The 24,629-nt window shown below is 49.1% G+C and overlaps 1 protein-coding gene across 1 annotated transcript in view; it reads right to left on the minus strand.

Annotated features, from left to right (window-relative positions):
* Positions 1-24,629, minus strand: part of ulk4 (unc-51 like kinase 4) — a 585,662-nt gene that overhangs the window by 510,795 nt on the left and 50,238 nt on the right. Inside the window, exons 9-11 of the mRNA XM_085989398.1 lie at positions 23,372-23,493; positions 11,772-11,841; positions 6,743-6,836 (exon numbers count right to left, since the gene is read on the minus strand). Coding sequence (XP_085845524.1) covers positions 6,743-6,836; positions 11,772-11,841; positions 23,372-23,493 — 286 coding nt within the window. The remainder of the gene's footprint in view (positions 1-6,742; positions 6,837-11,771; positions 11,842-23,371; positions 23,494-24,629) is intronic.

Raw genomic sequence — 24,629 nt, forward strand, 5'->3', positions numbered from 1 at the left:
GATTGGATCCCAGGTGGTCTGAGGTTCTAGTCTCCATTAAACGAATGGAGCCATTCCAGGAAACACCTCAAGTGATATCACCAAAGTGACCTGGAGGCAAGGAGACCCAACCTACCAGGTCTCTGCTGGGGTGAGAAATTAAACATATACATTTAATTTGTAAATGCATCAATGGGAAGAGGGAACAAAAAGGTACTCCAAGACTTTCCTTCCCCTTTGCACTCAGTAATCAGCAGCATATCATCTAAAAGAGTAAAAGAAGAAAAGAATTGCATTTATACAGCGCCTTTCACAACCACCGGACGTCCCACAGCTTTACTTTTTGAAGTGTGGTCACTGTTGTAATGTAGGAAACGCAGCAGCCAATTTGCGCACAGCAAGCTCCCACAAACAGCAATGTGATAATGACCAGATAATCTGTTTTTTAATGATGTTGCTTGAAGGATAAACATTGGCCAGGACACCGGGGAGAACTCCCCTGCTCTTCTTTGAAATAGTGCCATGGGATCTTTTACATCCACCCGAGAGAGCAGACAGGGACTCATTTTAACGTCTCATCCGAAAGACGGCCCCTCCGACAGTGCAGCGCTCCCTCAGTACTGCACTGGAGTATCAGCCTAGATTTTTGTGCTCAAGTCTCTGGAATGGGACTTGAATCCACAACCTTCTGACTCAGATTATCTCGTCATTATCACGGTTTGTGGGAGCTTGCTGTGTGCAAATTGGCTGCTGAGTTTCCTACATTACAACAGTGACTACACTTCAAAAAACATTGGCTGCAAGGCGCTATGAGACGTCCGGTGGTCGTGAAAGGTGCTATATAAATGCAAGTCTTTCTTTCTTTAAAATTGTGAAGCACAAACACCCCCCTTCACATTTCAACTTCAATAACTTTTTTTTCCCCCCACAACTAATAACCGTGACAACCAAAATCCTATTTTGTGAAGGACAAGGCTCCAGGTGAAATAAAAATAAAATGCAATGGTCAGAATTGACCCTTCCCCAAAACTCCTCCTTATTGCTGCGGTGAGATGAGGGGAGGAAAAAAAATTAACTTAACATGAGTTTTGTTTTATAACTTTTTTGGATGAATAATCATGAAAATGCCGCTCCTGGTTTCGGTCAAGAGGAATAGCCAGCCCAAATGAGTTTGCAAAGCTTTTGGACTGGAATTCATTATTGGATACATCTTCATTTAGAAAGACACAGATTAATCAGGGACAGTCAGCATGGATTTTTTAAGGGAAGGTCGTGTCTGACTAACTTGATTGAATTTTTTGAGGAGGTAACAAGGAGGGTCGACGAGGGTAGTGAGTTTGATGTAGTCCATATGGATTTTAGAAAGACTTTTGATAAGGTCCCGTATGGCAGACTGGTCACAAAAGTCAAAGCCCATGGGATCCAGTGCAAAGTGACAAGTCGGATCCAAAATTGGCTCGGAGACAGGAAGCAGAGGGTAATGGTCGAAGGGTGTTTTTGTGACTGGAAGGCTGTTTCCAGTGGGGTTCTGCAGGGCTCAGTGCTGGGTCCTCTGCTTTTTGTGGTATATATCAATGATTTGGACTTGAATGTAGGAAGTATGATTAAGAAGTTTGCAAATGATACAAAAATTGGCCGTGATTGTTGATAATGAAGGCGGCGGCTGCAGACTGCAGGAAGATATCAACGGACTGGTCAGGTGGGCAGAACAGTGCAAATGGAATCCAATCTGGACAAATGCCAGGTAATGTATTTAGGGAGGGCTAACATTACATTATAAATGGTAGGACACTGAAAAGTGCAGAGGATCAGAGGGACCTTGGAGTGCATGTCCACAGATCCCTGAAAGTAGCAGGACAGGTAGATAAGGTGGTTAAGAAGGCATACGGGATACTTTCCTTTATTAGCCGAGGCATAGAATATAAGAGCAGGGGGGTTATGCTTGAACTGTATAAAACACTAGTTAGGCCACAGTTAGAGTACTGCGTGCAGTTCTGGTCACTACATTGCAGGAAGGATGTGATTGCATTAGAGAGGGTGCAGAGGAGATTTACGAGGATGTTGCCGGGACTGGAGAATTTTAGCTGTGAGGAAGGATTGGATCGGCTGGGGTTGTTTTCTTTGGAACAGAGGAGGCTGAGGGGAGACCTATGTGAGGTGTATAAAATTATGAGGGACCTGGATAGAGTGGATAGGAGGGACCTATTTCCCTTAGCAGAGAGGTCAATAACCAGGGGGCAGAGATTTAAAGTAATTGGGAGAAGGATTAGAGGGGAGTTGAGGAGAACTTTTTTCACCCAGAGGGTGGTGGGGGTCTGGAACTCACTGCCTGAAAGGGTGGGAGAGGCAGAAACCCTCATCACATTTAAAAAGTACTTGGATATACACTTGAAGTACCGGAACCTGCAGGGCTACGGACCAAGAGCTGGAAAGTGGGATTAGACTGGAGAGATCATTGTCGGCCGGCACAGACACGATGGGCCGAATGGCCTCCTTCTGTGCCGTAAATTTCTATGATTCTATGGCAACTTATTCACTCTGCCCTGAACATTTACTGTAACTTTTCTTTAAGCCACCAGAGGGCAGAAAGAAGCTGTGAGACGGCAATAGTTCTGTGACAAGTTGAAGGGATGGATGCAGTCATGGAGAAACTTTCCTTGTTCCTGGCAGTGTAATTAAAAGCAGAACAAAGAGAGCATTCTCGCTGCAAACATGACTCTCATTCTGCAATAAGAAAGGACAACTGTTACTGCATTGACAACTGGACTCTGCAGAATCAGATTCAGTCCTAATCAATGTTCCCTTTAAGCCGCGCAGCTCTCCGGGACCCGGCTTTTCATTGGGGAAAAAACCTTGTGTACGCAGTGTTTGGAATGGAGCCCCTTAAAGGGGCCGCGCACCCAAAAAAGAATAAGGGGGAGCGTTGGGCTGAATGTCATCGTGAATTTCTTGTTCATTGGCAAGTTGCTATTTTAAACAAACACATTGCAAAATGATGGCACGAAAACCAGTCTGGCCAAATCTTTGCAAGAAAGATATTGGTGAAGGATTTTAAAGTAAACTTCAAAGACAGATTCCTGAAACCCACATTAATTTGGACACATTGTTACATTGTTTTGCACATTTAGGGTAAATCACGCTTCTCCTGACAGTAGTGGGAACCGATGTGCCTGCTGTGTTCTAGAGTGGGGGGAGTAACTGTGATCGAAACCTCCAGTGGGGCGAGCTAACAAAGTCGCGTTAGTAAGTGAACAGCGAGAGTGCAGCTAATTGCGACAGCTCATCTCGTCCCACTTTTGGCCTCAAATTAGCCTCCGTTTATCTACAACACATGCAAAGTCAACTTTAAAACAAACTTTGTAGTCAAGTTAGCAATTAGGGATGTGCAACAAATGCTGGCCTTGCCAGCGACGCCCACATCCCATAAACAAATTTTAAAAAGCCTTTCGCTAACTTTAAACGTTTAACCGCTCTGCACACGCATGCCGGTGTCAAAGTCAAACCTGCAACATACAGGGCCATTGATTAAAATGAGCATATTTGTCACCCTTATGAAAAGCTGTTGAAAACCTGTTTTCCGGGGCTTCAACCTTTTCAGTTCAATGAAAGCAGTCTGATGCCTTCAGATGATTAGACACAGGATTCATACAGGAACTGTGGCGAGACCAGAACTAGGGGCCAGAAATATAAGGTAGTTACTAATAAATCCAATAAAGGAAATCAGGAGAAACTTCTTCACCTTGAGCGTGGTGGGAATGTGGAACTCGCTACCACAACAACAACAACAACAACTTGTATTTATATAGCGCCTTTAACGTAGTAAACCGTCCCAAGGCGCTGCACAGGAGTATTTTAAGACAAAGAAATTTGACACCGATCCAGATAACGATAAATTAGGGCAGGTGACCAAAAGCTTGGTGAAAGAGGTAGGTTTTAAGGAGCGCCTTAAATGTGGAAAGAGAAGTAGAGAGGCAGAGAGGTTTAGGCAGGGAATTCCAGAGCTTAGGGCCCAGGCAACAGAAGGCACGGCCACCAATGGTGGAGCGATTATAATCAGGGATGCTCAAGAGGCCAGAATTAGAGGAGCACAGATACCTCGGGGGGGTTGTGGGGCTGCAGGAGATTACAGAGATTGGAAGGGGCGAGGGCCATGGAGGGATTTGAAAACAAGGATGAGAATTTTGAAATCGTGGCGCTGCTTAACCGGGAGCCAATGTAGGTCAGCGAGCACAGGGGGTGATGGGTGAACGGGACTTGGTGCGAGTTAGGACACGGGCAGCAGAGTTTTGGATGACCTCAAGTTTACTTAGGGTGGAATGGGAGAGCCCAGCCAGGAGTGCGTTGGAATAGACAAGTCGAGAGGTAACAAAGGCATGGATGAGGGTTTCAGCAGCGGATGAGTTGAGGCAAGGGCAGAGACGGGCGATGTTACGGAGGTGGAAGTCGGCGGTCTTTGTTATGCTGCAGATATGTGATCGGACGCTCATTTCAGGGTCAAATATGACACCAAGGTTGCGAACAGTGTGGTTCAGCCTCAGACAAATGTTAGGGAGAGGGATGGAGTCAGGGAGTCGTGGAGGCGAATAGCATAGATGCATTTAAGGGGAAGCTAGATAAACACGTGAGGGAGAAAGGAATAGAAGGATATGTTTCTAGGGTGAGATGAAGAAGGGCGAGAGGATACTCGTGTGGAGCATAAACACCAGGATAGACCAGTTGGGCCGAATGGCCTGTTTCTGTGCTGCAAATACTTTGTAAAAATTAGAAGAGATTGCTGTATTCCGGGCAATACAAGTTAATAACAGTCTGCACGGATCAGATTCAAACCCTCTGCTCTCCAGGATTAGGAGTGTCCAATGATGACATGCGAAGGGGCTGAAATTAACTGTACTTGAGTTCCAAATAAAGGATGCAAAAAATGGCTTCCCCACTGACGCAACTCGATAAGTTAACGAGTATCTGCACCACATCGACCAATAAAGTCCATGGTCTGGTCCCCAGTCGGTGCTAAGTTAGCTGGCAGTGGCAGATGTGAGGCTATAAGTGGGTGAGAGAACAGTGAACCAGCCACTCTTGGCTGGTGTCCAGTGACACCCCCCACCCCCGCCAGAAGTCAGGCTCTGCTACGATGTCCCCTGCTGCTGAATAGCCTGCCCACACACGCACCAAAGAATGACCTTTGGGGGATGTGCCAGATGCCATCTGGCACCCATGGAGCCACACACCAATACGGAGTTACTGCTGTCGGGGTGGGCGGGGAAGGGAATTAACAGAAAAAGTAATGGAAAAAACAAACTACATAAAAGTAAAAAAGGTCCATGATCATGAGTGAACGGGCTGGTTTCTAAGCTTTCCTTTCCTTCGGAGGAAGGAGGGAGGGAAATAACGGAGCATCAATGTTCTTTATTACTTGGAAGGTTTCACAGCATTGACTTCAGCACAAAAATCCAGGCCGATACTCCAGTGTAGTGCTCCCTCAGTACTGCACTGTCGGAGGGGCAGTACTGAGGGAGCGCTGCACTGTCGGAGGGGCAGTACTGAGGGAGCGCCGCACTGTCGGAGGGGCAGTACTGAGGGAGCGCCGCACTGTCGGAGGGGCAGTACTGAGGGAGCGCCGCACTGTCGGAGGGGCAGTACTGAGGGAGCGCCACACTGTCGGAGGGGCAGTACTGAGGGAGCGCCGCACTGTCAGAGGGGCAGTACTGAGGGAGCGGCACACTGTCAGAGGGGCAGTACTGAGGGAGCGCCGCACTGTCGGAGGGGCAGTACTGAGGGAGCGCCGCACTGTCGGAGGGGCAGTACTGAGGGAGCGCCGCACTGTCGGAGGGGCAGTACTGAGGGAGCGCTACACTGTCGGAAGGGCAGTACTGAGGGAGCATTACATTGTCGGAAGAGCAGTACTGAGGGAACGCTACACTGTTGGAGGGGCAGTACCGAGGGAGTGCTGCACTGTCGGAGGGGCAGTACTGAGGGAGCGCTGCATTGTCGGAGGGGCAGTGCTGAAGGAGTGCAGCATTGTCGGAGGTGTCGTCTTTCAGATGAGACGTTAAACTGAGGCCCTGCCTGCTCTCTCAAGTGGACGTAAAATATCCCATGGCACTATTTCGAAGAGGAGCAGGGGAGTTCTCCCCAGTGTCCTGGGGCCAATATTTATCCCTCAATCAACATCACTAAAACAGATTATCAGGTCATTATCACATCGCTGTTTGTGGGAGCTTGCTGTGTGAAAATTGGCTGCCGCATTTCCTACATTACAACAGTGACTACACTTCAAAAAGTACTTCATTGCTGTAAAGCGCTTTTGGACGTTCAGTGGTCGCGAAAGGCGCGATAGAAATGCAAGTCTTTCTTTTTTAAGATCAGCCACATTTACTACTTCTACAGTTCAAGAACAGGCAAGGTTCCTTGTTCAACTTTTAAAAAATGATTCTAGTAAAAAGGGACCAATTAGATAGAGGAGTGCAACCTCATTTCCTTATAGCAACATAGTGACTCTCTGTCTCTTGCCCCTCCCTCCCGATACCATACTTCTTTGCACTGAAATCTGCAGTGGTCAGTACAGTTGATGAACCTGAAAATTAGTTTTAACAAGAGGCTTTTAAAAGACCTCTCTGGTAACAATTCCAAACTCCGTGTAGTACCAAGTCTCTTGCCTCTAAGAGCAACATTTGTTCTGAAAATACATAATAGAACAACATGGGTTAGCTATGAAAAATCAAGTCTAAATCTAACAAAAGCAAGGCGGTGCCACACTTGAATCTACCTGAAGTGAAATGGAGGAGCCTTTTGAGGGAGCACCATGTGTTACACTGCTGTTCCGGCTTGCATTCGAGCTAGTTCGTGGTGATGGATGGGAGCTGTTTCAAATAAAAGGAAGCAGGAGCTGAATCTGGTCTTGTTCCCTTTTGCTCACGCTGAAAAGAAACTCAAGGCTAGCAAGAACAGTTTAAAAAAAAAACTAAACCGAACAGAAACAAATCACAATACATGGTCTGCTGGCACGGTGCGTGGCTGCAGAGTGGATTGGTGGGACCGTGGCTTCGATTCAGCTCTCCACACGAGGTTCTGATCTGACTCAAAGAAAGAAAATCAAAGAGGCGTTTGGTCAAAGGGCAACAGTCGGAGTAAAACTAACTCAGCGTCTCCGCCACCTCCTCAGGCGATGGCTCAAAAATGTCACGGGCTCGAAAGTTGCCTGCCCCCTCTCGTGTGGAATGATGCCCGATTGGCTTGGGGGGGGGGGAAGCGGGGGCGGGTAACAAAAAGGAATTACATAATGTGGGGAATGCACCAAAAAAATTAAATAAGAATTATAATTTATTAATTTACAAAAGGCGTAGTACAACATCTCCCCCACATTGTTGTACACTACCAACACTTCACACCAATTCACAATTCTGTGTATACTTGCGTTAATAGTGAAAAAAGTTCAAATTTAACTGGAAACAATATTCAGTCATTTTTAGCCTAATAAATTAATTATCCGATAATGAGAATGAAGCAATATTCTAAAACATTGGCTTTTCATAGAAATAAATAATTCTACCTATATACAGGAAACTCTTTTTTATCCAGCACCGACGGGACCGGCGTGGTGCCGGTTGATCAAAAAGTCCGGATTACAGAGAGGTATACTTACCAAGGTACGAGAGCTCCGTACACGGCCACAGGTGCAGGAGCCCCGGTTACACGGCACTTGCGCAGGAGCCCCGGTTACACGGCACTTGCGCAGGGGTCCCGGTTACACGGCCACAGATCCAGGAGTCCCTGTTACACGGCCACAGGTGCAGGAACCCCGGTTACACGGCCACAGGTACCCCGGTTACACGGCCACAGGTGCAGGAACCCCGGTTACACGGCCACAGGTGCAGGAGCCCCGGTTACACGGCCACAGGTGCAGGAGCCCCGGTTACACGGCCACAGGTGCAGGAACCCCGGTTACACGGCCACAGGTGCAGGAACCCCGGTTACACGGCCACAGGTGCAGGAACCCCGGTTACACGGCCACAGGTGCAGGAACCCCGGTTACACGGCCACAGGTGCAGGAACCCCGGTTACACGGCCACAGGTGCAGGAACCCCGGTTACACGGCCACAGGTGCAGGAACCCCGGTTACACGGCCACAGGTGCAGGAACCCCGGTTACACGGCCACAGGTGCAGGAACCCCGGTTACACGGCCACAGGTGCAGGAACCCCGGTTACACGGCCACAGGTGCAGGAACCCCGGTTACACGGCCACAGGTGCAGGAACCCCGGTTACACGGCCACAGGTGCAGGAACCCCGGTTACACGGCCACAGGTGCAGGAACCCCGGTTACACGGCCACAGGTGCAGGAACCCCGGTTACACGGCCACAGGTGCAGGAACCCCGGTTACACGGCCACAGGTGCAGGAACCCCGGTTACACGGCCACAGGTGCAGGAACCCCGGTTACACGGCCACAGGTGCAGGAACCCCGGGTACACGGCCACAGGTGCAGGAACCCCGGGTACACGGCCACAGGTGCAGGAACCCCGGTTACACGGCCACAGGTGCAGGAACCCCGGTTACACGGCCACAGGTGCAGGAACCCCGGTTACACGGCCACAGGTGCAGGAACCCCGGTTACACGGCCACAGGTGCAGGAACCCCGGTTACACGGCCACAGGTGCAGGAACCCCGGTTACACGGCCACAGGTGCAGGAACCCCGGTTACACGGCCACAGGTGCAGGAACCCCGGTTACACGGCCACAGGTGCAGGAACCCCGGTTACACGGCCACAGGTGCAGGAACCCCGGTTACACGGCCACAGGTGCAGGAACCCCGGTTACACGGCCACAGGTGCAGGAACCCCGGTTACACGGCCACAGGTGCAGGAACCCCGGTTACACGGCCACAGGTGCAGGAACCCCGGTTACACGGCCACAGGTGCAGGAACCCCGGTTACACGGCCACAGGTGCAGGAACCCCGGGTACACGGCCACAGGTGCAGGAACCCCGGGTACACGGCCACAGGTGCAGGAACCCCGGGTACACGGCCACAGGTGCAGGAACCCCGGGTACACGGCCACAGGTGCAGGAACCCCGGGTACACGGCCACAGGTGCAGGAACCCCGGGTACACGGCCACAGGTGCAGGAACCCCGGGTACACGGCCACAGGTGCAGGAACCCCGGTTACACGGCCACAGGTGCAGGAACCCCGGGTACACGGCCACAGGTGCAGGAACCCCGGGTACATGGCCACAGGTGCAGGAACCCCGGGTACACGGCCACAGGTGCAGGAACCCCGGTTACACGGCCACAGGTGCAGGAGTCCCGGTTACACGGCCACTAATATATAGTAAAACTTACCTGAACCTACTCCTGAATTTTGCCGGTTAAGATTTCCGGATATTTAGGTGCCGGTTAAAAGAGTTTCCTGTAGTACATACTATGGAATCCATACTTAAAATGCTCATTGTCAACATAAACCATTTTGAAACAAGCTAGACCATTAAAAATATTTGGGAAAAGGGACCAATTAGAGAGAGGACTGCAACCTCATTTCCTCAAATCCACAGACTGACCGCTATTCACTCTGTCTCTTGCCCCTCCCTCCCAATACCATACTTCTTTGCACTGAAACTTGCAGAGTTCAGGCCATAACCTCTGCCGCCAATTTCTCGGACAGCAGCTGTTGATGATTCTGTTATTCCCATTTACACCTCCTCTAGACCCATCTTTTGTTTCTTTACTTGTCCCATTACCATCTCCTTGTGCTTTGTACAATCCTCCCTTTTGTCATTTAATCTCTCCTGCCTTCCACCCGATCACAGACCTTCCCTTTTGTTCTTGCCTCCCTCCCCCCTCTCACTGCCCCTGCACTTGCTTAAAACCTGTCACATCTCCAGCTTTTTCCAGTTCTGACGAAGGGTCCTCGAGCTGAACCGTTATCTCTGTTTCTCTCTCCACAGGTGCTGCCGGACCCGCTGAGTGTTTCCAGCATTTTTGTTTTTATTTTAAAACAAGCTGCTGGGGTAGACAGTAGAAAAAGAAATTGAATACAACTGATGATATACCGTTACTAACACCATTTATACAGCACCTTTAACATAGAAAATCATCCCAAGATGTTTTCACAGAGGTGTAAGGAAAAACACACGCTGAGCAACAGGACAGATTAGAAGAGCGAGCAAAAACTTGATCAAAGAGGTGGGTTTAAGGAGGGATATGGGGAGGCAGTGAAGTTTGAGGAGGGCATTCCAGAGCGTGGGGCAGATACGGCTGAAGGTAGAGCCACCAATGGTGGAGCAAAAGGAGGCGGAAGTGCACAAGAGGAACGGAGAGCTTGGCGGGAGTGAGTGAGGCTGGACGAGGTTACAGAGACAGGGAGGGGCAAGGCCCATGAAGGGAGTTTAAGCACAAGAATAAGAAATTTTCAGTGTGAGGCGTTCGTACCCGAGGTTAATGTAGGTCAGCGAGGAAAGGGTGAGGGGTTGGCAGGACTCCGTGGGGGACAGGATATGGGCGGCAGAGTTTTGGAAGAGCTGAAATTTATGGAGGGTGGAGTTTGGAAGCCCGCCAAGGAGTGCACTGGAATAGGTGAGTCCGGAGGTGACAAAGGCATGGATGAGGGTTTTAGTGGCATCGGGCCGAGGTGGAAGTGGAGGCAGGCAATGTTGCGGAGATGGAAGCGGGTAGTCTTTGTGATGAAGAGGATATGGGATCAGAAGCTCAGCTCAGGGTTGAACAGGCCGCAAAGCAGCTGGTACAGCTCGAGACAGCAGCCAGGAAGGCGGATGGAGTCGACAGCAAGTGGATGGAGTTTGCAGCAACAGCTGAAGATTACTTTGGTCTTCCCAATGTTTAGCTGGAGGAAATTACACTAAACCAAGACTGGATGGCCCTTCCAATGTGATCTGTGCGCACAATTATTTCATCATGCTCTATATGTCACGGTGTAGAATTGATAGTGTTTAGCTGAGTGCAACAATGAAATTTGAACGTGGTAATTTTTCCTGAGTGATTCATTGAACTGAACTAGGGTGCTCCCAAACTTTTCCTCATTCATTGAAAGAAGTTCAAACTGGAGAAAAACTTAAAACGTAGTTCCCCTGCCACTTGAGAGAGTGCAGAGGAGATTTACCAGAATGGTTCCAGGGATGGAGGATCTTAGCTACAAGGACAGGTTGGAGAAGCTGGATTTATTTTCATTAGAGCAAATGAGGTTGAGGGGTGATTTGATAAGAGGCGTACAAGACTATGACGGGTTTGGATAGGCTAGACGGGGAAAGGCTGTTCCCACTAGTTGATGGTACAAGGACTAGGGGACACAGATTTAAGGTTTTGGGCAAGAGATACAGGGGGGATGTGAGGAAAAACTTTTTTTACGCAGCGAGTGGTGAGGATCTGGAACTCGCTGCCGACGGAAGTGGTGGAAGTGGAGACACTCAGTGTTTTCAAGGGGAGACTGGATAGGCACTTGAGGGAAATAAACTTGCAGGGCTACGGGGATAGAGCGGGGGAATGGGACTGACTGGATTGCTCTACAGAGAGCCGGCACGGACTCGATGGGCCGAATGGCAGCCTCCTGTGTCGTTATGACTCTATGTCAACAGGTTATTGCCCTGCCCCCCTTGAATATGCAAAAAATACCAACAGCCTCAAGTTCTGTAAAGTTGCCGAGAGGTCTTTCATCTGATAGCCTTACTTGTCAAAAAGCAGACTGATGCTCTGCAAATGAAGATCTTTCAATAAAGCTGGACCCAGCCTAAATTCTTAAACTGCAGAGAGAGCAATGGTCCAATAATACAAGAGACACACACACACACCTGAGTAAGAAGATGGACTCCTTGGAATTTATGTCAAGTGCACTCTTTGGCTGTAAATCAGCAGGATTTTCTGCAAAATAATGAGAAAATGTTAATTTATACAAAAAATTAAACACATATATGCTATTATGCAATCATACAAAACTGAATTAATCAGACAGACACAGAATACAATTCTTTTGCAATCTAGAGTGAACAGAACAAAAGCCCAGAAACATCTTGGCAGGGGAATGACCGATTGACTTTCCTTGAATGAGAAAAGGCTGGGGAATGGAACAAACTCGATATCTCTTTCAAATATCCAGCACAGTAGCCAATTAAATATTGGGAAGACCAAAGGCATTGTCTTCGGGCCCCGGCCACAAACTCTGTTCACTGGCCACTGACTCCATCCCTCTCCCTGGCCAGTGTCTGAGGGCCCGGGCCACAAACTCTGCTCACTGGCCACTGACTCCATCCCTCTCCCTGGCCAGTGTCTTCGGGCCCCGGCCACAAACTCTGCTCACTGGCCACTGACTCCATCCCTCTCCCTGGCCATTGTCTTCGGGCCCCGGCCACAAACTCTGCTCACTGGCCACTGACTCCATCCCTCTCCCTGGCCAGTGTCTTCGGGCCCCGGCCACAAACTCTGTTCACTGGCCACTGACTCCATCCCTCTCCCTGGCCAGTGTCTTCGGGCCCCGGCCACAAACTCTGTTCACTGGCCACTGACTCCATCCCTCTCCCTGGCCAGTGTCTTCGGGCCCCGGCCACAAACTCTGTTCACTGGCCACTGACTCCATCCCTCTCCCTGGCCAGTGTCTGAGGACCCCGGCCACAAACTCTGCTCACTGGCCACTGACTCCATCCCTCTCCCTGGCCATTGTCTGAGGGCCCCGGCCACAAACTCTGCTCACTGGCCACTGACTCCATCCCTCTCCCTGGCCATTGTCTGAGGGCCCCGGCCACAAACTCTGCTCACTGGCCACTGACTCCATCCCTCTCCCTGGCCATTGTCTGAGGACCCCGGCCACAAACTCTGCTCACTGGCCACTGACTCCATCCCTCTCCCTGGCCAGTGTCTGAGGGCCCCGGCCACAAACTCTGCTCACTGGCCACTGACTCCATCCCTCTCCCTGGCCAGTGTCTGAGGACCCCGGCCACAAACTCTGCTCACTGGCCACTGACTCCATCCCTCTCCCTGGCCAGTGTCTGAGGGCCCCGGCCACGAACTCTGCTCACTGGCCACTGACTCCATCCCTCTCCCTGGCCAGTGTCTGAGGACCCCGGCCACAAACTCTGCTCACTGGCCACTGACTCCATCCCTCTCCCTGGCCATTGTCTGAGGCTGAACCACACTGTTCACAACCTTCCCGCCCTAGTTGACCCGGAGCTGAGCTTCCGACCCCATATCCTCCCCATCACCAAGAGTGCCTACTTCCACCTCCGTAACATCGCCCAGCTCTGCCTTTGCTTCAGCTCAGTTGCTGCTGAAACCCTCATCCATGCCTTGGCTATCTCTAGAATTGACTATTCCAATGCTCTCTGCCCGGCCTCCACCTTGCACCCTCAGCTCATCCAAAACTCTGCTGCCTGTGTCCTAACTCGCAGCAAGACCCTTTCACCCATCACCCCCTGTGCTCACTGACCTACATTGGCTCCCGGTTAAGCAAAGCCCCGATTTTTAAATTCTCATCCTTGTTTTCAAATCCCTCCATAGCCTCGCCCCTCCCTATCTCTGTAATCTCCTCCAGCCCCCACAACCCTGCCCCCCCCCACCAAGATGTCTGTCCTCCTCCAATTCTGGCCTCTTGAGCATCCCCGATTTTAATCGCTCCGCCATTGGCGGCCGTGCCCTCAGCTGCCTGGGCCCCAAGCTCTGCAATTACCTCCCTAAACCTCTCCGCCTCTCCATCTTCCTTCCAGACGCTCCTTAAAATCTACCTCTTTGACCAAGCTTTTGGTCACCTGTCCCAATAACTTCTGTGGCTCGGTGTCAAATTTTGTTTTGTAACGCTCCTGTGAAGCCCCTTGGGTCATTTCACTACATTGAAGGCGCTAAATAAATGCAAGTCGTTGTAAGGGGCATCATCAACCATGAGCCAAGTTTCCATCAAGGCCATGTTGTCCATGCACTCATCCACATCCATGAGATAAATGAACGAACGGGACAGGTTACACAGGGTGATGTATTTTCTTTACACCCCTTCCTATGTAAAAGAACAAAGGCACAACTTTCTTGTTCTCAAAATGTAATCTCGAACCATACCTTTGCTTCCTACAGCCTCAGACTAACCTAACTTCACTGGCTAGGCTGGCACACAAATTTAAACACTCAGCATTACAGCTGTTGACCGCGTGTTCCAAACACACTATCCCTCTTCATATCTGTATGGGTGTCCCTCTCGAAGACTTGCCACCTTATGCCCGGAAGATGAGGTCCCTGCCCACGAGCTGCCAATTACAGAGGACTGAAGCCAATCAAGAACCTGCCCTTTTCTTTAACGGACTTAGAAATAGCTGTCAATCAAAGTCAACACCCCTGAATTCGGGACCCACCCTTCGTCCTGTGATCAAGCGGCTTTCAGGCATCTGCCTGCTGAGCCCCAACCCCCCCCCCAACAACTGCTGTGTGAGTTAAATAGAATGATACCTTAAACAATGATGCCCCCATGAGATACCACTAACAATATCACCAGCTGTTTGGGATTGTAAATAATATCCCACCTTAATTTATTAACATTTTAAATCACTTGTGTGGGCCCAAAATAAAGTAGCGCATTGAGAAAAACCAAGCAGGCAAACAAATTGCTGGCTTGCTTTTGCAGGTCACAGAAACTCAACACAGCCAAAAGCCCATTTTTCTGTAACTGAAAATGTGCTCTTCACACAGGAACCGGTCAAGCTCCCTTTTAAAAATGTCTTCAATAGCAAATCCTTATCCATCACATGTTCAAGTAGAATAAAAACAGGAAATGCTGAAAATACTCAGCAGGTCAGGCAGCATCTGTGGAGAGAGAAACAGAGTTAACGTTTCAGGTCTGACGAAAGGTCATCGAGCTGAAATGTTAACTGTTTCTCTCTCCACAGTTGCTGCCTGGCCTGCTGAGTATTTCCAGCATTTTCTGTTTTTTATTTCAGATTTCCAGCAACCGCAGTATTTTGCTTTTTTACATGTTCAGATAGTCTGTTCAAAACATAGAAGATAGGAGCAGGAGTCGGCCATTCGGCCCCTCGAGCCTGCTCCGCCATTCAATGCGATCATGGCTGATCATCCAAATTCAGTACCCTGTCCCTGCTTTCTCCCCATACCCCTTGATCCCTTTAGCCTTAAGAAATATATCCAACTCCTTCTTGAATATATTTAATGAATTGGCCTCTACTGCCTTCTGTGGTAGAGAATTCCACAGGTTCACCTGTGATGACTCTCTCCAAAAAGAAATACTTGCTGCCATCTAACCAAATTCTTGTCTTGTGTATTTTATTTCTGTAGTGTATGTACCCGTCTACCTTTAAGAGAACTATTGTATGTAACCGTTCACCTTTAAGAGAACTATTTTAGGTGTGCCACTACTTTCTTTGGCTTCTGTATACTGTAATACCGACGGTGACCACACCAGTATATAAGTGTTGTGTCAGGATTTATTGGGCAGATTCGCCCTGACCTTCGAATAGTAAAGTCCTGTTTTAAGTTACTCTGGTAGTCTGTGTATTAATTAACTAAACAACCCACAGACTTTACAGTGGCGACGAGTCCGATCGTACCCTGCGGCAACAATGCTTCCGAAGCAGTTAACGAGCGTCGAGAAGAGGCAACCGCCCTCGTCATTCTGCTGGGAGAAAACTCGAGTCTGCAGAGCTGGAAAGGAGGAAGAATTCAGAGACAAAGACTTCCATCAGCAACAGGCACTGACTGTCCCTTCTGCCACGGTGAGGAGTGAGCCGATCAGCACGAGAAGCAAGCCGGCCACGGTGACTGTGAGTAAGGGAAAAGTAAAAAGAATAACCGGAGGATAAGGGCGGTGCACTCGACCACGGTCGAGGGGAAAGGAGCCGGACAGAAGTCGGGCCCAGAGGCGCTGAGACTGGGGCAGCGTGGAGCAAGGAAGCCACGGTACAGACAGGCTGGGGACGCAACGGCGTCGTGAGACAGCTAGACCGCGACCGGCGAAAAAGGCCGGGCAGCGACCAAAGCCACGAAGCTCTGCGACCGGGAGCGTAGGCGCGGGAAGATATAAAAACTCAGCCGCAGCCGGGGAGGGAAGCTCCGGACTGCGAGAGGGCTGGGAGGCGCGATTGGGAGCCGAGCGAGCGGGAGAGGCAGAGCCGACCAAGGGAGACTGAGCGAGAGCCAGTCCAGCAGCTGAAACTGTTCTCCGTCAACGGGGTGTACCCAGCGCCAGTAGAGCCGAGCAAGCGGGAGAGAGACAGAGCCCGAGCAAGGGGAACTGAGCGAGAGCCAGCCCAGCGGCTGAAACTGTTCGCCGTCAACGGGGTGTACCCAGCGCCGGTAGAGCCGAGCGAGCGGGAGAGAGACAGAGCCCGAGCAAGGGGAACTGAGCGAGAGCCAGCCCAGCGGCTGAAACTGTTCGCCGTCAACGGGGTGTACCCAGCGCCGGTTGCCCTGCCGAGAAAAGGGAAAGCACTGAAGCCGACGCGCAGGCTGTGAACCTGAAAGCCAGCGGCCGTCGCCCGTGGGGAAAGTGTACCCCTCCCGCCAGGGAAGAAACGCGGGAAGCCGCCATTAGGCGGGGAAGAAGACAGAAGCGGGAAACCGCCATTGAAGTGGGCGGGGAGAGAAGATAAGCGCGGGAAACCTCCATTTTCGCGGGAACCGCCATTTTGGAAAAAAAAAAAAATTTTAAGAAATAATTCGTGGTGTTTATCAGGAAGAGAGGAAGATGCCTAAGCGTGGTAACATCAACGATTTTAATTCCGAGGTAGAAGACTGGGCCACGTATGTGGAACGCATTGAGATCTATTGTGAGGCCAATAAAATAGAAGAAGATGACAAAGCTATAACCTTGCTAAACTCGATGGGCGCGAAGACATACGGGCTCTTGAAGCATCTACTATCACCGGCTAAACCGGCGGATCAGACTTTCGATGATATTGTGGCTGTTCTGAAGGATCACTTGAACCCCACACCGTTGATGTTGGCGGAACGATTCAAATTCTATGCGAGAACACAACGGAAAGACGAAAGCAACGCAGAATACTTGGTCGAACTGCGTAGACTAGCGAAATACTGCCAGTTTGGAGGGAATCTGACAGAGGCATTGCGAGACAAGTTCGTGTGCGGATTGGCAAAGGAAGGAACGCAAAAGCGACTACTCGAAGAGAACGACCTTACACTTGACAGGAATAACAACAGAAAATGCTGGAAAAACTCAGCAAGTCAGGCAACATCCGTGGAGAGAAATTTGAGTTGACGTTTCGGGTTTGACCCTTCTTCAAAACTGGAGAGAAAAGGAACTAGATCGAAGGCAGGGCTGCGATCGGACAAAAGAATAAAAGAACCAAAAGAAGTAAAAGAGATTAGAAGCTAGACGAGATGGTAATAGGCTGTGATTAGGTGTAAAGTGTACTGGCAGGGCAAAAGATAGCTGCCAGGTGTGAGAGAGAAACAAAAGGAAAGGGGGGGGGGAAAGGAAGGATCGCAAGCTTCATCAACTCTTGGACACCAACGCCCCTCCTGAACCTTCTTCCCCTTCACTTTCCTCTGACCCCCCTTCTCCCAATCTCACCCCCTGCCGTGTGTTCACTATCCCCTCTGACCTTCCACTCTCTGACCCTGAACGATCAGTCCTCAGCAAAGGCCTGAGCTTCATCCCCTTACGCCCCCACCTCAATGAATTTCGAGCTCGGCACGATGCTGAGCTCTTTTTCCGCCGCCTTCGTCTCCGTGCCCACTTCTTTGGCCAGGAGTCCTCCCCCCGCACAACTGTCCCTTTCTCCCGCTTGCAGAATTCCCATTCTACCTGAACCCCTCCCCCTGGCCTCTTACCCTCTCTAGATCTTTTCATCGCTAACTGCCGCCGTGACATCGGCCGTCTCCATTTCTCTGCTCCCCTCACTCACTCCAACCTACCTCCCTCTGAACTTGCAGCACTCCATTCTCTTAGATCCAACCCTGACATTGTCATTAAACCCGCTGACAAGGGTGGTGCTGTTGTTGTTTGGCGTACTGACCTCTACCTAGCGGAAGCTGAACGCCAACTCTCCGACACCTGCTCCTACCTCCACCTGGACCATGACCCCACTACCGAACATCAAACCACCGTTTCCAAGACTGTCACTGACCTCATCTCCTCTGGAGATCTTCCCCCCGCTGCCACCAACCTCATAGTTCCCCAACCCCGCACAGCCCGCTTCTACCTCCTTCCCAAGATCCACAAACAGGACTGCCCTGGTAGACCCATCGTTTCAGCCTGTTCTTGCCCTACGGAACTTATCTCTTCCTATCTTGACTCTATCTTTTCTCCCCTTGTCCAGTCTCTTCCCACCTACATCCGCGACTCTTCGGACGCCCTCCGCCACTTTAACAGTTTCCAGTTTCCTGGCCCCAACCGCTTCCTTTTCACCATGGACGTACAATCCCTCTACACCTCCATCCCCCACCCGGATGGCCTGAGGGCACTCCGCTTCTTCCTCGAACAGAGGCCCGACCAGTCCCCATCCACCACGACCCTCCTCCGCCTGGCTGAACTTGTTCTCACATTGAACAACTTCTCCTTTAACTCTACTCATTTCCTCCAAATCAAAGGTGTTGCCATGGGTACCCGCATGGGTCCTAGCTATGCCTGCCTTTTCGTGGGCTATGTGGAACAATCTTTGTTCCAGTCCTACTCAGGTCCCCTCCCTCACCTCTTTTTCCGATACATTGATGACTGTATCGGTGCAGTTTCCTGCTCTCGCCCCGAACTTGACAATTTCATTCACTTTGCCTCCAATTTCCACCCTTCCCTCACCTTCACATGGTCCATCTCTGACTCTTCCCTTCCCTTCCTCGACTTCTCCGTCTCCATCTCTGGGGATAGGTTATCGACCAATATTTACTACAAGCCCACTGACTCCCACAGCTACCTGGACTACACTTCCTCCCACCCCGCTTCCTGTAAGGACTCTATTCCATTCTCCCAGTTTCTCCGCCTCCGCCGTATCTGCTCCGACGATGCCACCTTCCACACCAGTGCTTCAGACATGTCTTCCTTTTTCCACAACCGAGGATTCCCCTCTACCGTGGTTGACACTGCCCTCGACCGTGTCAGTTCTATCTCCCGCACCTCTGCCCTCACCCCTGCCCCTCCCTCCCGGAACCACGATAGGGTTCCCCTTGTCCTCACCTTTCACCCCACCAGCCTCCACATTCAACGGATCATCCTCCGGCATTTCCGCTACCTCCAAAGTGATCCCACCACCAAACATATCTTCCCCTCCCCTCCCCTTTCAGCATTCCGCAGGGACCGCTCTCTCCGAGACACCCTAGTCCACTCCTCTATCACCCCAAACAGCCCTTCCCCTTCGCCTGGCACCTTCCCGTGCAAGCGGAGGAGATGTAACACCTGCCCCTATACCTCCCCCCTCCCCACTGTCCAGGGCCCCAAACACCCCTTCCAGGTGAAACAGCGATTTACTTGTACTTCTCGCAATCTAGTATACTGTATTCGCTGCTCACGATGCGGTCTCCTCTACATTGGGGAGACCAAACGCAGATTGGGTGACCGCTTTGCGGAACACCTCCGTTCAGTCCGTAAGGGTGACCCCGAGCTTCCGGTCGCCTGTCATTTCAATTCACCGCTCCATTCCCACTCGGACCTCACCGTCCTTGGCCTCTTGTACTGTTCCACGGAAGCTCAACGTAAACTCGAGGAACAGCACCTCATCTTCCGATTAGGCAGTCTGCAGCCTTCCGGTCTCAATATCGAGTTCAACAATTTCAGATCATAACCTCGGCCCCTATTTCATTTTCACTTATATTTTTCCACTCCTTTCCTTTCCCCCCCCCCCCTTTCCTTTTGTTTCTCTCTCACACCTGGCAGCTATCTTTTGCCCTGCCAGTACACTTTACACCTAATCACAGCCTATTACCATCTCGTCTAGCTTCTAATCTCTTTTACTTCTTTTGGTTCTTTTATTCTTTTGTTCGATCGCAGCCCTGCCTTCGATCTAGTTCCTTTTCTCTCCAGTTTTGAAGAAGGGTCAAACCCGAAACGTCAACTCAAATTTCTCTCCACGGATGTTGCCTGACTTGCTGAGTTTTTCCAGCATTTTCTGTTGTTATTTCGGATTTCCAACATCTGCAGTATTTTGCTATATTACACTTGACAGGGCTGTCCTTATTGCAGCATCGCACGAAGCCGCAGCGAAGGGAACTGCGGAAATGCAGCTAAAGACAGCGGCACTCAGTGTGGATCAAATTACCTCGACAACAACAAAATGCTATCGTTGTGGGAAGACAACACACGACCAGAACCAATGCTGGTTTAAGAACCAGGAATGTAGGAAATGTGGCAAACTGGGTCACATAGCTAAGGTATGCCGGTCAGGGAAGAAGACCAACAACCAAAGGACCAACAACCAAAGGAAGCCATCACAGGAAAAGTACAACAAGGTACACAAGGTGGCTGAGAAGAGTTCAGACAAACAGAATTCGGACTCAGACCCAAACGGCCAGGAGCTGGGTAGTCTGAGAATTCACAATGTGAGTAAGGAAGCTGACCTACAAACTATCTGGGTCATGCTAAAAATAGCTGGAGTCCAAGTGAAAATGGAGTTGGACACTGGATCAGCTCTATCAGTCATAAATCGAAGGGATTACCACCAGCTATTCTCACATATACCCTTAAGAGATACCAAGTTCGTATTGCAGACATACACGGGGCATAAAGTATACCCCATGGGAAAGATAAGAGTCAAGGTGAGAGATAGGGGTAAAGAACACCCAAGAATGAACTTATACGTACTACCTGAGGGAGGACCACCACTTCTAGGACGGGAGTAGATCAAGAAAATAGACATGGAATGGCACTATCTAAAAGCCATAACGAGTGAGGACTCGGTGCAGACAATCAGCTCAGATTCTGAATCGGATGACGATAAGACCAACCCAAATGTGAAAGACAAGGCTAAAATGGACTTGCCGACTAAGGTTGGAAAAACGAAGGCATGCAGAAAGGCTTATGCTCCAGAGAAGAACAAAGTTTCAGAACAGATCTCCACCGAACAACGACAACATAGTTTGACAGAGAATTCTGAGTCTGTTCAGTTTAAGGACATATCCATGACGGAAGAACACCGAGCTCAGACTCAACTTTATTTCAAATTACGACAACAATTAGAACAATTGAGTTACCGTCTCGTACAAGAGATGAAAACAATGAAAAAGTTCTATGACACCGAATGGGAGAATCTGGAAAGACAACAGAAGCAGCTAGCTCAAGCAGAGAGCGACCATAGAGCCATCGTGACCAATCACCGATCACATCTCCCTTATGATGCTCAGGAGTTAGAATATTTGCAGAAAGAAGCAAATGAAGAGGAATCTTCAGGAAGCCAGGATTTTATTCCAGTTCTTCTCTACAACTCCTTACAAGCAGAGTTTGAGAAGTTGAAGGAACAGTATGAACAGGCCCAGGCTACAATCCTGGAGGGGGTTAACTCGGCAACCTCCGAAAAGCTAGTTTCAGTGGAAGCATATGAGCAACTGAAGGTTGAACATGAGCAAGAAGTCCAAAGGCTGCAGGAAATTCTTGATGAGCTCAAGGCCAAGACAGACTCATCGGTAGAAGTTCCATCCATAGATGAGAAATTAGAGGTGAAAGACATGGCAGAACATGAAAGTCAAGATGTCCAAGAACTCATAAAAATATTGAAGGAAACCCAAGACAAATATGAGGCGGCAATGACCGAGGTTCAACAACTTGAAGAACAGATTCAACTGGGAATTCTTTCAGTGAAAGAAAAGGCAACTGTAAGAAACACAGAGACTGTAAGAATGGCCCCTGAACATGAGCTAGAGAGCTTCAAGGCGCAACTTCTCCGAGCACTTAAAGCCAAAGTACAAGAGGAAAAAAAGGTGAAAGCATTGGAGGAAAAGGTGGAGGAAATGGAGAAGACTCTGATCCACAGGGTCCCCGTGGAAGAGTTAACGGTCAGCCAACTCCTTCATATGCTGAGAGACAAGACTCTGCAATGGGAACCATTTGAACACGAGCTTCAATCTTCAAAGGGAAGGGGTTCGGAGCTCTCAAAAGTTTGGGGAATAGTTGAGGTTGCAACACAGATTTTACGGGGCTGCCGAAAGTACGCTGAATCACGTCAATGTGAACTACAGAATGTTGAAACAGCTGCTCCAGTAGAAGGATTGAATAGCCTGATCAATCAATCCCCGATGGAAGGGGAAGTATTGGAATCACAAATGAGGTCATTAGTGAAGGATTGGCAGGAAACCCAGGAAGAGCGGGATGAATATGAACGCATGAAGAAGTCTCTTCAGGAAAGATGTCTAGGGAGGGAACAACAGTCGGCTAACGTCCAGTTGGGTAAGGAAGAAGTAGCAGGCCCTCTCGCTAGACTAGCTCAGGACGACACCAAATATTACCATGACCTGTTGAGTGACACGGAATATTACGATGACTTGGTCTGCCCAGCTTGTGATGAAAACTCCCAAAGTGCAGAAATCAGGATGAAGCACTTAAAGTCTAAGGAACATAGGGAGATGGTGGCGCTACAGCTGGCAGCGGATAAGGGAGCCCCGAGAGTCTCCAAGAAGCAGAAAAGAAAAAGACGAAGCAGAAGATGATAACCCTCTAAATCATTATCACTTCTATCAGATCATGCACGTGGGCCCTACGAAGGGGGCCAAATCAGTTGGAAAGTAGGAAAAATTACCAAGGCAGTCCAGCTGTTTGTAAAAGTCAGCACTGCTGGTTCAGCAGGACGGAAGTTCAAGCTGTTAAGCCAAGGGAAAGACTATTGGATGAGTCACGCTAGAAATGTGAACTGGCTACACCACAGAGATGTTGTTCGGACCGAGTCAAGACCAGAGACTGAATCTGTGAACTGTTCCCGCAGAGACTGAATCTGTGAACTGTTTCCCGCAGAGACTATATCTGTGAATTGTTTTACATGAAGTTGATTATATGTTATGTTTAATGGGGAATAAGTATGTTGTAAGCTAAAAAGGGAGGATTGTAGTGTATGTACCCGTCTACCTTTAAGAGAACTATTGTATGTAACCGTTCACCTTTAAGAGAACTATTTTAGGTGTGCCACTACTTTCTTTGGCTTCTGTATACTGTAATACCGACGGTGACCACACCAGTATATAAGTGTTGTGTCAGGATTTATTGGGCAGATTCGCCCTGACCTTCGAATAGTAAAGTCCTGTTTTAAGTTACTCTGGTAGTCTGTGTATTAATTAACTAAACAACCCACAGACTTTACAATTTCCATCCCTCCTGTCCGACCATCCCGCTCCCAACTCCAAAGACCTATGTAAACTGATCAGTCAAATCTTATCGTTTCAAAAACTGAAAATCATTTTCGCTCTCCCTCTCATTACTCTGAAGTAAATGTAATGGAAGGAGCTCTGCAAATGATGGGAATCTTTACCTTACCTAATTTGTAGGATTTGAGTTGCCGGGTGCTTTCCGTCTGAACACTTGATGCTTGCAGGCTTTTACTTCCTGCAGTCTGCTGCAACTCATTAACGACAACGGACGAACAAATTTCATTGTTACTGATGAAAGAAAATTGGATGCAAGAGGTGAGACTGTTGTCATTTCTAGAGTTAGAATTGTAAAAAAAAGTAAGCGGAATTCTGCTCCATATTACACAAAGGATACAGTAGCACAGTGGCGAGTAATCCAGAGGCCTGGGCTAATGACCCGGAGTTCAAGTCCCACCACAGCAGCTGGGGAATTTAAAGTCAATTAATTAAATAAATCTTGAATAAAAAGCTAGTGTCAGTGACTGTCGGATTGTCATAAAAACCCAACTGGTTCACCAATGTCCTTCAGGGAAGGAAATCTACTGTCCTTACCCAGTCTGGCCTATATGTGACTCCAGACCCACAGCAATGTGGTTAGCTCTTAACTGCCCTCTGAAATGGCCGAGCGAGACACTCGGTTGGCCAAGTAGGGATGGGCAATCAATGCTGGCCTTGCCGGTAATGTCCACATCCTGTGAATGAATAAAACAAAAGCATACTTGTGGCGCTGAGCTCCAATCTTCCTCCATGATCCTTGAAGTTAGGAATCAGAGGTAAAGGACAAAGGTCAGTGCCATTGGGGAATTTTAATTCTGAGTCTCCATCAGTAAAAGCAAAGATCTTAAATCGCATGGGTAAGTGTCGGGTTTTTTTTTTTTGCAGATAAACTACCTCTGCTCCCATCTACTGAGGGTGGGTGAGAAGAAAAAAAAAGCATAACTATTGAGGTAGCTTTTACATAGTAAATTTTAAAAATGCTGTGTTTAATTTGCCTGCAATACAGGGAATAAATTTAACAATTACATTCAATCTTTTCAAAGTTTGTTTTAATTCCAGTTCAAAATGTGACAGGTTTACATACATCAACAAGTTACACATATTTACTGATATTCAATGCACCTAAATGTTGTAAAGAAATAAGAATGTAAAGAACTCAGTTATCAACATTTCCCTAGTTACTTAAGAACATAAAAATTAGGAGCAGGAGTCGGCCATCCGGCCGCTCGAGCCTGCTCCACCATTCAATAAGATCATGGCTGATCATCAATCTCAACTCCACTTTCCCGCCCGATCCCCATATCCCTCGATTCCCCTAGAGTCCAAAAATCTATCGATCTCAGCCTTGAATATACTCAATGACTGAGCCTCCACAGCCCTCTGGGGCA

The sequence above is a fragment of the Somniosus microcephalus genome, chromosome 5 (assembly GCF_052327205.1).
Source record: "Somniosus microcephalus isolate GS21.2 chromosome 5, FLI_Smic_1.0, whole genome shotgun sequence".
NCBI classification, from domain to species: domain Eukaryota; kingdom Metazoa; phylum Chordata; class Chondrichthyes; order Squaliformes; family Somniosidae; genus Somniosus; species Somniosus microcephalus.